Here is a 14965-nt window from a genome sequence, read left to right as displayed (position 1 = left end):
CAGCGTCGCTTTTCCTAGCGAGAACGCAAGGAATATCCTATGAAATTGAAGCCATTAACATTTCGAATACTCTTGCAACATTATCGAACACAGTAGATTTTAAATATTTTAAAAAACATTGAATTTCTTCCGTTTGACATGCATCGCTTCTTTTTTAGACAAAATACGGGGTTAACAGAGGTAGCAGGGTTAGAAAAGTAGGGTTTTTCGCGGGACGTTGAATTTCACGGGATGCCGATCGGACTGGAAGGGTCGGTCAAAAATGCTCGAAGCCAAGCGGATTATTAAAAGGGAAACGTAAAAAAAAAAAAAATGGTCGGAATCCTGAGTCTAATGGAACAGAGACACGCACGTGGGTCCCGAGAACTGGAACGAACGGAACGAAAATTACACGGTAGATTTAATAAAGCGAGGATCATACAGGGATCCACGCGTAATTTCGTGCGCAGCCTCAAAGTCTCTAATGACGGCCGCCGGCTCCAACGATTGCAGTAACCATCTCGTTCGGATTTTTCACCTCCGCCTTATTCCACGTCATTTTCGTTCTTCGTGGCGAAACACGGAACCAACGTCTGCCGTGGAACGGCCCTTTTTCTTCATCGCCGTTAATTCCCCCGAATCCCGCGTCTTCCGAATTCTGGCCCTCTTTCCGTCACTCTTATTCGATTACACAAACCCGCAAATTATCGAGTGCTCCACGCACGCTTTCCACCTACTGCTTCCACCGACGGGGCTAGTAATTTCATTCGCTTCAAACGTCGCGTGAAATTTGAAATTTTAGACACCCCATTATCGTTGATCAATTTTTCTAAAGTGCCTTTCGTATAATGAATTCATTAAAGTCTGTACTATTTTAAGAAAACGAATGCACGCTGTTGTTTCTCTCGCCACGATAGAATTTCGATTACCCTAACGACGTTTAAAGGAATATTGTGGAGAAAAAAGAAGAATTTTTATAAACGCCCGGACAGGGTAATAGGTTGTAAAAATTGCGATGGACGTGCGCGAGAGGACAAATTTGAAGCGGTACAACCGAGCGACATAATTGACCGACGTACTCGACGATGAATAATAAGAATGGGATTCTAAATGGAAATGTTCTCGCTGCCGCAGAGAAAATTTCACAAAGGCGCAGGAAACATAGGGAATACGAATGACGAAATTGTTAGCAGCGAAATTGCAATAGAAATACTTTATTAACACGTTGATGAAAGTGGTATAGATATCTGTTATGATAACAATGAGAGAGAACTAAATAAATATCAAAGTAAACTGCGAGAATGAAAAGGTAGATAATTCGATTTCAATTTATTTTACGAGAACCTACACACGATCAAATCATAGAGACATCACTGCCTCAAAAGAGAAGAGAAAGAAAGAGCTCTGAAAGAACCTTTACAATATCCTTTCTTGCATCACGTTCAAAGCGTTTCACCTTGGAAAAAAAATTTGTACCTTCTTCCACTCCGCCCAGTTTCCCATTCGATATTCCCATCGCACGTCTCGTTACACCCTCATTGTTAGAGTGAAAACGAGGATGTTATGATAGGCCAGTACGGTCCGTTTTGCGGATTCTTCGGTGGAAAGGATCGAAGAAAGAGATAGAAAGGTAGGAGGAGAAATGCGAATGGTGCAGAGACACGACAACCTCGACCCTCTCACGGTTATCATCCCCTGAATGGACAGAAAGGTAGAAAATTCAGGCTGGGCGTTTTGCTCTTTTCAAACGACCTGGCCAGACTGACACTTCGATGACAGGTAGAGTGCCGGCAATTGAAATAACAAGGGAACGTTAAGGAGGAAGCTCTGCTTGAAAACGACGAAGCAGAGGGAAGAGAAGAGGAAGAAAACCACCCCCCCTCTACCTGGTTGGTTAGCCGCCCGGCTGGCTGGCTGCTTGCATGAATTCCGAAAAAGTTTGTTTGAAAGGAATCCGCCACGATGCTTCGTGGCATTCGTCTTCCGTCCTAGATCCGACGAATTGCAAAGCGCCCTGAAAAATTGTCCTTTTCAAACTCGTCGCCGAGCGTAACAATGACGGGTCGCAGTCGACCGTGTTCCCTCGTTCCACTCGGATATTATCGTTCCTTTCGTATGAATTAAATGGACGGTCCCGCGAAAGCTCCTGAATAATAGACGACTGCACCGAGATACGTCGATACTCGCAGTACAAATGTTTTCGCGAGAAATTTTCAATTATTACCAGCTAATTTTCCTGGAAAAATTAACATCAACCGCTTGCGAAAGATCGTCAACTTTGACAAGGGTTGTTTTTATCACCAACCCCTCGGACAACGCGCTAAAAATAATCATTCGATAATTATAAAAATGAAACGACGTTACCCGTTTCTGTCAACGCAATTACCAATGGATCGCCCGGGTTTTTCGCGAACTCGGAAAATTGTCATTCGCCCCTCCGAACGCGTTTCACCCCCCGCAATTTCGCGAGTGCCCGTTGCACGCGGCCGTTCGACGAGTCCATTAATCAGGCACAAAGGAAAAATCAGCCAACGGAGTCCGGTGAAAAAAAAAGGAGCAGAAAGTAATTAACACCGAGGGAGAGAATTGCAAAATCATCGAGCAGCAACGAAAGTGAAAAGGGCCGACGAGTTCGAAACTCGAAAACCTTCGAATTCAGGGGACAAAGGATACCATCGTGGTCGGTCACGAAAATTTCTCTTACCCCCCATTGAACAGGGTAGGCATTCATAATCGTATCTCGCGCGTTCGTTTACAACGTAACGGCGTGACAAATTCGATACTGGCACCGGGCATAATTGCCCTCGTTTCTCCCCTTTACGTTTCCAGGGCAAACGCGTTGGCTTTGTATGGAAAATATTCCGGGGAACGGATAATCTCTGGTCGCTAGGACCGCTCATGGATACAATTTCCCGACTGGCATCGTTAAATCGGCCATATGCTTAAGTCTGGTCACGTTCGCGCTTCGACCTGATAAATTGATTGCGTTTCGGGATTCGCCACGCTGTCGCAGCTGTTGGAGACACGCGTATCTGACCCAATTTCCGAGGGGTGTCGCGGGCTCGTTTCGCGAATCAGATTTTCCCCCTCGACTCGGCTACGTGCGAACGTTCATTCATATTTAAAGGATCGACGAATTTACACGCGGTCTGAGGCGAAGCAAGGATACTTCTTTAGATCTCGTTCTTTCATGCGCAACGATAACTGCCTGTATCAGCCTGAAACGTAACCAGACGTGGTTAATTCGGCAACGGGCGGCGACGTGCGCGGAAAATTATTCCGCTGCAGGCAGCGAGAGAATGTTTTCGTTTCATAAATAAAACGGTCCTCGTATCTGGCTGCCGGGTCCACGATAGTTCGCCCCACGGTTTACACTCATAACATCTGAAAGTTTGCACCGGTGGCCGTGTTAAGGTCAGTCCGTTATTTCCGCTAGCCGCGCTGCTCTCTTTCGCGCGGTTCCGTTTTCCTCCGCCGTTCTGTTACTTCTTCCTTTTTCGTGCTTGTTCAAATAAACCCTGGCCCTTGTCGGACGAAGTTCAAGAACGATCCTCCAAGAAATCTTTAAAAACGCTTCCAGGTAGAAACTTTGCGAATAAACGGAGGAATCAGTAATTTAAATGGAATAATTTCCAATTAAACTGTTTGAATATTAACAATGTTTATCGATATCGATTCGATCGCCGGCTGTGTAACCCTGCGAGCGTTTTCAGCCCGGAACGTATCGATTTGTACGCCGCCATGAATCCGCTGAAAATTCCTGGTCCCTTCTGGTGAGTCATATCCGATCCTTTGCATTAGCCGAACAACACGCGAGGGGAAAAGCGCAGTAAAAATGGCGAGGATCTGGCAGGGGTAGGTTCGTAAGACCGACCGGAGGGGGGTTGTGTGCAAAAAAGTAATCAACGTAACCATATTTTACGGAAGCTGTATACACGCCGTGGTATTACACTGGCCGCGATAAAAATACAACGCGAACGGCGCGTTGGAAAAATTCCAGACTTGAAAAAAGGTCTAATATAATATTTCCCCTAGGCAGAAACGAACGTCACTGCAATTTTCTGACGTTCCCGGTCCGATGATTATACCGGGTCAAACGCGTCGCTATGGTAAATATTTTTCCTTCTACGAAAAAGGGTTTGAAAGGATGCTTTTGAGGGAAAAAAACCCACCCGAAATGGTACAGATGACTCGATGAAACGAACTTTATAGCTCGTTAGATAAGATACTCAGCGTTTTCCGTGTTCCATCCTGCTGTACAAAGACGTTGCTGTATTAAATAGACAGCACTCTAAGTTCCTAAGAAACTCGATGCTTCAATTGTTTTCGGATACGAGAGTCGGAGCAACGACTTTTTGCTGCGAGAAGCAACAGCTATTCCGAGGGAAACTAACGACACGCTTTCAAGGTAAATACCTTTGAATTCCGGGGGAGCAAAACGTTGCCATGATGAAGTAGAAATAATGAAAAAAAAAAAAGAAAGGATATAATCGAAGGTAATTTTTTCGAAGACCATATCGTTCGACCGTATTATTTCATGGTGCTTTAAAAAACTAGAGTGGATGAAAAAGTATCGGCACTCTATTATTTGTTACAACTTGTACATTATTCGAAATGAAAGGTGAAAGCTTGTTCTTCGCCCACTCTTCGCCACATTATCTACCAAGATATGAAAAAGACCTTAAATAAAGTTATTAGGATGCTCTTCTGATCCAGAGTATCTAGAGAGAGCCCACAGGAGACGAGACGGAATGGAAGTTAGAGCTAATAAAAAAGCGACAAGAAGGAAAGAAGTTCGATAAGATAAAAAGCACGTATTAAAAGTGGAAGCTGTGCTCTTAAGTGAGACGTAAGAAGCTTCTTTCCGATGGCGATGAAGTTAGTCTAGCCGTGGCTGCGCGACGTGAAATCGTCGAGCGTTAAAGCGAAGGAGACGCTTTCCAAATTGACCAAACACGCCGCGAGATAAGTCTGTTAACGACTATGTTAAAAGAGAAGAAGGCCGGCTGTTCTTTCACGGAGCTCGGGGGAAAAAATCCGGCTAGCAGTGCACGGGACCGCCTAAAAGCACCATAAAGATTCCCGTTTCTCAAATATTGCGCGGATGCAGGTGCTTTCCAGGCTACGGCAACGTGCTCGATAAGACTAGTAGAATTTCTAAGAACTCGCTGCTACTGTCATAAAACGGAGTGCTCTACAGAGACATCCGTTGTTATCCCGCCGGAGAAATCGTTTCGCCGAGCACTTTTGTTCTGCATATTCGCCAAAGAGTAGCGCGACTCGACGAGGGGGGATAATGAGTAACGAAGGTTAACATTCATTTGCTTTTTAGTAAAACAGTGAATCACCGCGAGACTCGAAATCTCAGGGACTTTAGAACACCTTTCAGCTTTAATCTTTGTTTGATAAAATTATCTAAATACCACACGGAGTGGTTCGCGTGTTTGTCTAGAGAACAGATCGCGGTAAGCATTATGAGAATTGAAACGAAGCTCGATTTCAAACGTTTATGATAATTCCAACGGTAAAACGGAGCCATTTGTTTGCCAATTTGGCCGCGGACAAATTTTCCAGCGACCGTTTCCTCCGCGACACAGATATCCCTTCGCCGAGAAAGGCCATCATCCACGGAACGGAAACGCGGCCCGGATCGTCGCTCGTTATTCGTCCATTCATCCGAGCGACGCGATTCATTTGCCGGAATTACGCGGCGAAAGGTGGTGCTGATGACGAAGGGTGCCACAAGATGTCGGAAAGCTAGCGGATATCTGTGCACCTTTTACTTTTGCAATCTCCCGCTCGGTTGAAACGTCAAGAGCGACTCGGAGAGGTTCACGCCCGGTCGGAGAGATCCTGAGGGAAAGAGAGGAAAAACGGAGCGGAAAGAGAGAGAGAGAAAGCAGAAGGGAAAACCGGGAGACGTGAAAGCCGTGGAACGAAGCTGGGACAGAGACAGAGACACGTCTAAAAGGTTTTAAAGAGTCGAGGAACAGCGACGGCTTATTCGAGCCGTTTCGTTCGCGGTACCTCGAGTTACATTTATACCGGTGGAAAGAACGCTTCTCGGGGATGGGATCCCTGGCAAAGGCGCGGGCACAATGTGAACCGCTCGAGAGGATAGAAGCTTTGAAACGCGGGCTCGGAAGGTAGCTGGGACCAACCGGGTGACCCGGTGGCCTCGTAAAACACCGAGCTGACAATGAGCAACGTGCCCGAATGACCGGCACCGATCCGGAAACGCGTCTCGCTGGATACATCGGACAATGCAATCTCAGGATATGTAATACTACGGCTGTCGATACGCGGACACGTCGGATCAACCGTGTTTCCTGTTTTCTGATCAACGCCTGGGCGGATACATTAAACCATGACGAAATGTCCTAACCGACAGGAACGTGTTGTTTTATTACACTATCTCTATTCTTTTATTATATCCTTATGATTGAAAATGCGTTTGCAATGAACTTTCATTGATATTGACTGATAAGCAATGGGAAATATGTACTACTGAAATTTATATCCACTTGAATCTCTCTTCTATTTCTATTAGACATTATATTAAATAAGAAAGTCTTCGGAAAAAGTTACACGAGATAAGTGTTACTTTGCTTTTCCTATTTCTACTTATCATAGAGCAGGTTTTTGCACAAACCCACCGTTTTCAGGCAACGACACTTCTATTCCGGTCTGCGTGCAATTAAAGGTGCTTGCTCACGATTTCCTTTACCGAGGATCGTAAACTTTATCGCGCAATTTGCGTAATGCGTGTAGAAACGTCTAAATAGGAAGAAGAAACGCACGAGTGCGCGGTCTCTTTCAATTAATTGTAGAGCGGCAGCGTTTAATGGTTGCAACTAAATAAATAATTGAGCATTAAACGTGGGAAGAAAAAGTAACGGAGGATGTTAGATAGAAGAACCAAGTTCAACCGGGAATTAATGCAAAGAGAAACAACTTTTCCCTCCTCGTTTGCTTAATTTATTGCATTCACAACCTGATCATTTTTCTCGAAACCTCATTTATGTACAAAAATTGATCGTTGTAAATATATTATGCAAGCTATTCTAACTCGTTCTCACGAAGCGACAAAAACGAAACAGGATTACGCGTCCCCGTTTCGAAAATCTGAATGAGCGGAACGACCACCCACCGAAGAGGAACGAGGCCCGAAGGAATCAGTCAGCCGGTACAAGAAATTCTCTTTTAATCTGTAACGTGCCTTCGGGATAGGAAAACGCAAGGCCGTTGGTAATCCCATTTGTCTTCTAGATTCGGCCCAGCCGTGGTCAGGTACGAAGGTAAAAGGGGCACGAACAGGTACACGAGATCGTGGATTCTACCTGTTCCAACGGCCACGGACCCCCCATTTTCTTTTCTTTCCCTTTTCCCTACGATTCGATTCGCTCTCTTTCAGCCGGGATTACGGGACGGTTTTTCCGGGGAAAGTTTCACAATTAGCAGCCGAGACACGTATTCGAGAGCGGGTGAAAAGCATTTTTCACAGGGAATTTTCGTCCACGAGAACGCTTTACGCCTGTTCGTTTCCCCTTTGCGGATTATCACTGGAAAACACATAAATATTATGAGGTGCATGCGAATGTTTCAACCTCTCCTTTAAACGAAGAAGACTACAATTTTTGCGTATTACCGATACGTTATGGGAGTAAATTACGAACGACCACGTCGAAGTGCGAGCTTATGAAGTGGCTTACGACGAGACGAATCGATGGTAACTCATTTTTTCCACCAACTCGTACGTCATAGCCGAAATCGAAACTTGACAACAAAACCCCCATACGCTACGCGTATGGCGCGTAATAAATCACGGTAAAAAGAGCTCGATCCTTTTTTCCCCTGCAAGCCTGACGAAACCCTAGCTTCTCCTCTACCGTCTGCCTTTTGGCTTGATCTTACAAAGATCCTCTCTATACCCTGTTGGAGAAAACAGGCAGGGCCGTAGAATCCCCAACTCCAACCACCATTTTTCTTTTTTTCCCTTTTTCGCTCTGTTTACAGTTAGATCGTCCTCCAAATATTTGAGACACGAAAATAGGGCTCTCACCGTTCGATCGTTACCGAGCACTTTTCTACGAGATGAGAAGAAATTTCGGAGCATTTCTTTTCCCTATCTCCTTCTCGAATCTCTCTCGATAGAACGATAAGGCTACTTTCGATTCGTATACATTTTTGTAAATCAGAAATCCTGAACGAAATGGAACAACAACGTTCTCGTTTCCGCTGGATACCTTATGACGATAGAAAACCATTCTCGCTGATCTATCGTTAGATTATTTATCTCGGATAATCTCGTAAGGCGGATCGAATAGAAAGTAATTTCAGGGTGAAAAGCTGTGACCGTATGCGACTTATCTATGGATCAGCTGTTAATGGAAACTAGGCGTGAATTCGCCTGGTTCGTCGGATAAAAAGGATCCATTTGGTCCCTTCAGGCCCGCAAATATCTCCCCCTCGTGACAAGCTGACCGAGCAGTTATATACGCTAGGAGGAGAACAGCTGAAACTGAAGCGTGTCACGAAAAGTTAACGCGACCAGCCAGAGTTCTCGTGAACGCGAACGACCACCTGACACGAATAAAAGGGACACAGTTTCGTGGCAGGGGGTGCGAGAACATTGTGTTCCCGTAGCATTCCGAGCACGGGATCGATCGAACACAATTGACTTTCCTAATTTCCTCGTACCGGCCGCGACAATGTGTGGCTTGTTGCAATTTCGTATTTCGTGCGAGGGGGCGCGGCTCGCTTTATGCGGCTCTGCACACTGCCCCTTTTCAATGAATTCTTTTACACCCGATTCAACGGTCGATGACAATTTTCGCGAGGGATCGAACGGAGCTGATAACCAACTAGACGATATTAGCTTGGCTATAGACGTCGAGTAGATATTACAAATTTTTATCAATCTTTCAAGCTACTTGAGAAGCACTCAAAGCCATCGCTAGTGGTCAATGGCGAACAAGTTGGTCGAATTTCAATCTTCATTCGGGCCGTTAATCGTGTACTAGGTTGTTGTATGATAAAGGTTTCGTTGAACGGAGAAAAGGAGGCGTGATCGCGCGGTACTATGGAACGTATCGGTTTAATACGCGCAAAGGAGATTGCCCGTATGTCACGGAATAGATTGCCGTGTCTCGGATGGCGTTGAAAGGTGTTAGGTGCAGGGGAGGCGGATGGAACGATATCGGGGACACGTTAACATTAGACACCGAGTGAATAGCTTGTCGTGCAAATGCACCGGGAGGCCTCTATTGAATTAAGAACGACAACGATGCAGCGTGATGATCGATAAAAGGTAATGCGCTCGTTCGGTGTTCGGGGCCGATGCAATTTCGGCTGTGTTCCTTTGCAAGACCCGTCAGAGGGGAGCCGATAAAGGCGAGTTAATTGGTAAGTGGGTGAGAATTGTCGCGAACCGTGAAGGGGCGAGGAACAGTTCGATCAATAGAGTTTTTCTATAATTCGACCCGACGACAAGCGGCTCGTGAACGATGAGTTTCACGCGTGATGCTCTTCGTATACTTTTGACCGGTCCATATGTTCTCGCAAAACCCGCCCGTCCGAAGATGACCCCATTCACGGTACGATCACAATGGCGCGAAATGTGCTGCCGTTAAATCGAGCTATAGGTCGGGACCCGTGTTCAATGGCATGACTACAGTCTCGTTAGTTTGTCATTCGGGAATGATATATAATTTTACAGCGTTAACGTTACGAGAGTAAGCTACTACTGTTCCCAGTTCAAGCTTTACGGACGGATTCGATCGTTTAATCGCGGTTGTAAATTTCAGCGAGCGATCAATGATTTTCTTACGGTTTAACGGAGCAGACGAAGCAAATTGATGGCTATTTTGGTACAATAAAAGTCTAACTATCAAAGTCGCGGACTGTAATTGTTATTGCGTTCCAGCGAAGTGGCTCAGACGCGAAACGAATGCAGAAAACATTGTTCTGTTTAATAATAAAAAGCAGAAAATTGATTCGTTCTATTTTTGTATTGGACTCGCTTCGTTTTATGCGTTTCCTTTGACCATATTATACGGTCGTCCATCGTTCTCGCGAACGAATGGAGAAACAAAAGGTAAAGTAGATAAGATGCAAGATAATTAAATAATGACAGTTCTCTTACCTAAATAATGGCAGTTCTACGTCCATTGATGCTGCGCCGGGGGCGGAGGCGGCGGCGGCAATGGCAGGGGTCTCTCCAAAACAGGAACAGGGGACACGTCTGGCATGGCGAACCTTAGCTTCTGCCAAAACAACTTGTCCCCCCACACCAGCACGGTGTGCGAGGAGATTCTCTTTTTGAGATCGGCGTCGAGATCCCGTGGACACACACCGCCTACCAGCAGCAGGATCACCGAACGGCCCTTCCCTTTCAGAGCGTCCCTAAGCGCCGCTTTAAACTCGAACCTGGCCCACTCGCCGTGCAGAAAGTTCTTGGACAGCACGAGGATGGTGCGCCTCGAGGAATCGGCAGCCTCGGCCACTGCATCCGCAACGTTGCTACCGGCGCCCAGGTCCCGGTAGTGCAAACACAAACGATACGAGGTCTCCAGACCTGGTACCAGGATCGTCGATACGAACGCTTCGTCGACAGCCGAATAGGAGATGTAAGCGTCGAAGGGTTTCTCCTGATCCTCGAACGCGGCAGTTTTGTAGCAAGCTCTCAAACCGCATCTGCTCGCTGCCCATGTCCTTAGCGTACGACGATGCCTGAAGGCGCCGCACACCAGAGCGACCATCGCAAAAATCAGCACCGCGGTGGCGAGCAGTAGCGGCAGATAAGCCTCGAGCGGTCGGCTCTCGATGACCGAGGTCGTGCCGGTTAACGCGGCGCAATTTATGACCGATCCGTTGGTCGGAAGAGTAATAGGCACCCCGAGTGAACAGGTGACGCTACGCCAGTCGCTGATCTTTGCTCGGTTACGGGACATCCACTCGCGCACACGATCCAAGTAAGAGCACTCGCAGCTCCATGGGTTGCTCGACAAACCGATGTCAACCAGATAAGGATTCTGTCCGAGTTGCCAAACGGCGAAAGTGCCGAGCCGATTGTTCTCCAGCCGTAACACTTCCAGCTGACGTAGCGGAAGAAACGTTTGGTTATCTATATAAGTCAGTAGATTGTTTTGTAGGTAGAGCTCCTTCAGGTTCTCCAACGGCATCAATTCTACACCGTTGAGCACGCTTATCTTGTTGTTCTCCAGATGAAGGACCAACAGACGCTTCAAACCGCTGAAAGTGTGATTCCGTATAGCGATGATGTTGCTATCGTTCGCGTACAGGATCTGCAGGTTCTTCCGGCCGATGAACGAGTGGGAATTCAATTCCCCGAAATTGTTTCCATCGAGGTAAACCTCGGTTGCGTCCATCGGCAATCGACCGGGTAGCGTTTTGTAGCCGGAGTTGGAGCAATCCACCACGTTCGCCGACCAGGATTGATCGTGATAGCAAGTGCAGTTGGTCGGGCAGGTCATCTCGCAGTCGCACGCGTCGAAGTCGCAACAATGACAGAGCGCGAAACAGTGAGCCTTGTACGTGCAGAGAAATTGAGACGGTTTAGCCTCGAGCAACGGTATGTAAGATTTGTGTCGATCGTAGGGAAGCCGGCAATAAACCGACTCGAGATCCATTACCCTCGGGTGTTGCCTCAGCGACAGCGAATTGATTCGTTGCAACCATTCGGTGGTGCAGTCGCATATGAACGGATTCCCTCCTATATAAAACTCGGGCAATTGTCGGTAAGCTGGTACCGGAGTCAACTGAAGCGCGGACAGGTTCATCTTGACTATCTGATTCGCGTAAAGATCGACCCTGGTCAGATTCTTCTTGTCGAAAAACGTTTGCGGTTCGACCGTTTGTATCAGATTATCGTTGACGAACAGTAGCTCGATGGAATCCGGTATCGACCTCGAGTGTATCCTCGTTAGCTGGTTGAACGACACGTCGAGCGTCTGTAATCTCATTCCCTGTGGCGCGACGCCGAGATCCATAATAAGATTTTTATGCAGATCCATCCACTGCAATTTCTCCGGCAAGTAACTGTAATCGAACTGAGCGATCATGTTGTCGGACATGTTCAACCATAGGAGACCGGGCGCGCTCGCGAACATACCGGACATGTCCTGCAACAAATTCGAGTCCAAACGAATCGCCTGTAAAGCCGGGTTCGCGGAAAACACTCCGTCCTCCACCGTTTCGATCTTGTTCCTGGCCAAATTCAGGATCTGCAATGCTGGCAGCTCGGCGAAATCCTCGACGGTAACGTTCGTGATCTCGTTCTCGATCATTCGTAATCCGTAGAGACTGGACATTCCACGAAAACCCGGCCTGTTCAAGGTTCTGATTTGATTCTCACCAAGGTCCAGGGTACGGAGCATTCTCATGTCCTTCAATGCGACCGGTATGCTGTCCAGACTGTTCCCGGACAGATTCAGGTCCTGCATACTGGAGCAATTTCGAAAGGCATCCGGGTGAATACCTTCGAGTTGATTAGAATCGAGCGACAGCAGGGAAAGTGCGAACAGCCCGTTCAGAGAGTAAGCGTCCAGGTAAGTTAATCGATTGTACGCTAGATCTAGCGTGTGCAGATTACTCATCGGCGCGAACGTGTCCGCCGGTATCGTCTCGATCTCGTTGTACTGCAAATTCAATATCTGCAGGGTGTAAAGGTCTTTGAAGAGGGCTGGGTCCAACCGACTGATTCGATTATGGGACAGATTCAAGAGGACCAGCCGAATCAATCCGGAGAACGTGGCGGAGTTTAGCCACGAGCTGGTCAACGCGTTCCTCGATAGATCCAACGCCACCAGCTGATTCATGTCGGCGATCAGGCCCGGCGACAGTACGCTGATCGAGTTATTCTGCAATCGTAACTCCTTCAAAGATTTCGCCGAGTCACGAAACATTTCCGTCGGCAACGCGACGATTCTGTTGCTCGACAAATCGAACGTCTCCAACGATCTAAGCCCGTGCAATGCCTCGTCCACTACCATGGAGATCGCGTTGCTGGATAAGTTCAACACTCGCAGCCTCTTCAACGAGGAAAATCCGTAAGCAGGCAGCACCAAAATTTGATTGTTCGACACGTCCAACGACTGCACGTCCAAGGAACATGGATACGGCGACGGGGTGGATTCCTGTTGACGCCTCGGATGTTTCTCCGTCTCGATGTCCCTGAAGCTAAGCTCACCGATGTCCTTCAACATGTTCCAAGAGATGTTCAAAGTGAGCAAGTTCGACAGCGGGCAAAACAAGTGTTCCGGTATCTGCCAGATGTTGTTCCACGATAAATCAATCTTCTCGATCTGCGGGACCGAATCGAACGCGCCGTTCTCCAGCTCCAAACTGTAATTGCTCTTCCGCCCGTTCAAGCTTCTGATCGTCAGATTGCGAAGATCTCGGAGACCGCTGAGAACTTTGGCCGGCCAGTGTACCAGCTTGCATCCAGTCAACCTGAGTGATCGCAATCTCCATAACTGTACGAACCCGTCGACGTTCAGGACACCGTTTCCCAGTGACTCGGAATCCTCGCAGACCACGTTCACCGTGGTCACGTACTCGCTGGTAGCTTGAGAAAAGTTCGTTCTGAGCGAATCGTTGCCGACGTAACGATGCACGCAAGTGACCGCGCCATCCTGTCTCGACTCCCAGGAACAATGCTCGGGCAGATCGAGCCTGGGTGGTAGCTCGCTGGTCACGGCGAGCACGTGGTATACCGGGACCAGAAGACAGTAGTAGTAAACCAACGACAGCGACACCGATCTCCTCAGCCCTTGCGGACCGGCAAGCCCACGCATCTTTACCGAACCCGTTGCCTTCCCGTATTTCCGCTCCTCTGTCTCCTCCCGGTCATCACACGCCTCCCACCGCTCTTATTAACGCACGTTGTGGTCGCTTCTGTACGCCCTCCAGTATTTACTACGAATGACTCGCATGTGTGGCGCTGCCTCTCGACGCCGATCGTTGATCCTCGATCGTCAGAAGTCTTAATGACTCGAATGTTTGTTGTTAAGAATCCCGGAACACGACTCACTCGTCGAACTCGACTGCCTCGTCTTCTGTATACGGTCCTTTTAATCGAGCAGAAGAGGCAGAATATTATCGCGTTTCACTGAGTGTTTTCAAGTAGTCTACACTTAAAGAATCACACTTCACCCGACCGGCAAATCGTCCGCGTTTCAAACATTTCGAGCCGAGATACTCGACCGGTTTGACTGAAAGTATCGTATTACCGACTGAGTGAATCCTCGAGTTGATTACGTACAAACGTCGAGACGCTTAGTGAATTCAGTTCGCGCGTTTCGTTTTCTCTCCTCTTGTCAAAATGATACTTGTTTACGTTGCTTAGTCATCGGAGGATCGACAACGTTCACCGCCTCCCTGTTCATACTTTTACTCGACGAATTATCCGACACTAACCTAGAGTTCCGGTGAAATTTTATGTTTCCTATTCCGTTCGCGAAATGTCCCATTGCCAACGCGCGTGCATCGCACCGTTTCCAATAAGCGACGTAATCGACACGGTTTGAAATTGCGATCCTTCCTTACCGAGTTTCCATCGCTCTTACGATCAAGATAAATTCGCACGAGTTTCCCGGATATTAAGGACGAGAGCAAGAGAAGAGAATAGAATATCCGTAGAGCACGACACTCGAAACCATAACACTCGCTACGGCGACCACCGCGCAACTGACGGTTGAGATCTCCTCAGCATCTAACTCGACGCATAGCGTCCACGAATCGTTCCTTCCCCCTCCACTGGCGGCAGCACTAACACACCGAGGACCGGCATCCAACTTCAGTGAGCACGCGCCTCTCCTCGAACCCGCCATAGTCGAACGAAGACAGCATACGTTCTCGTCCTTTCCTCTTTCGACCTGTGTGAAAATAACGCGCGCTTTTGTCCACGAACGGTGTGTTGTCTTCCTATCCACGCAGCGTACGGCCTGTTGTAACGTAAGTGCGA

The 14965-nt window shown here is 47.6% G+C and overlaps 1 protein-coding gene across 2 annotated transcripts in view; it reads right to left on the bottom strand.

The window, feature by feature from the left end:
* LOC114871986 (toll-like receptor 6) overlaps positions 1-14672 on the bottom strand; it is a 38327-nt gene extending 23655 nt beyond the window's left edge. For both annotated transcript variants that reach the window (XR_003788683.2, XM_029178664.2), the window contains exon 1: positions 10124-14672. Coding sequence is in view for 1 of the 2 variants with exons in the window: in XM_029178664.2 (XP_029034497.1) it covers positions 10140-13796 (3657 nt within the window). In the remaining variant the exon portion in view is untranslated. The remainder of the gene's footprint in view (positions 1-10123) is intronic.
* Between the last annotated feature and the right edge of the window lie 293 nt (positions 14673-14965).

This window comes from Osmia bicornis, chromosome 6 (genome assembly GCF_907164935.1).
Source record: "Osmia bicornis bicornis chromosome 6, iOsmBic2.1, whole genome shotgun sequence".
Classification (NCBI taxonomy): domain Eukaryota; kingdom Metazoa; phylum Arthropoda; class Insecta; order Hymenoptera; family Megachilidae; genus Osmia; species Osmia bicornis.
This window is presented reverse-complemented; position numbering and strand designations above follow the sequence as displayed.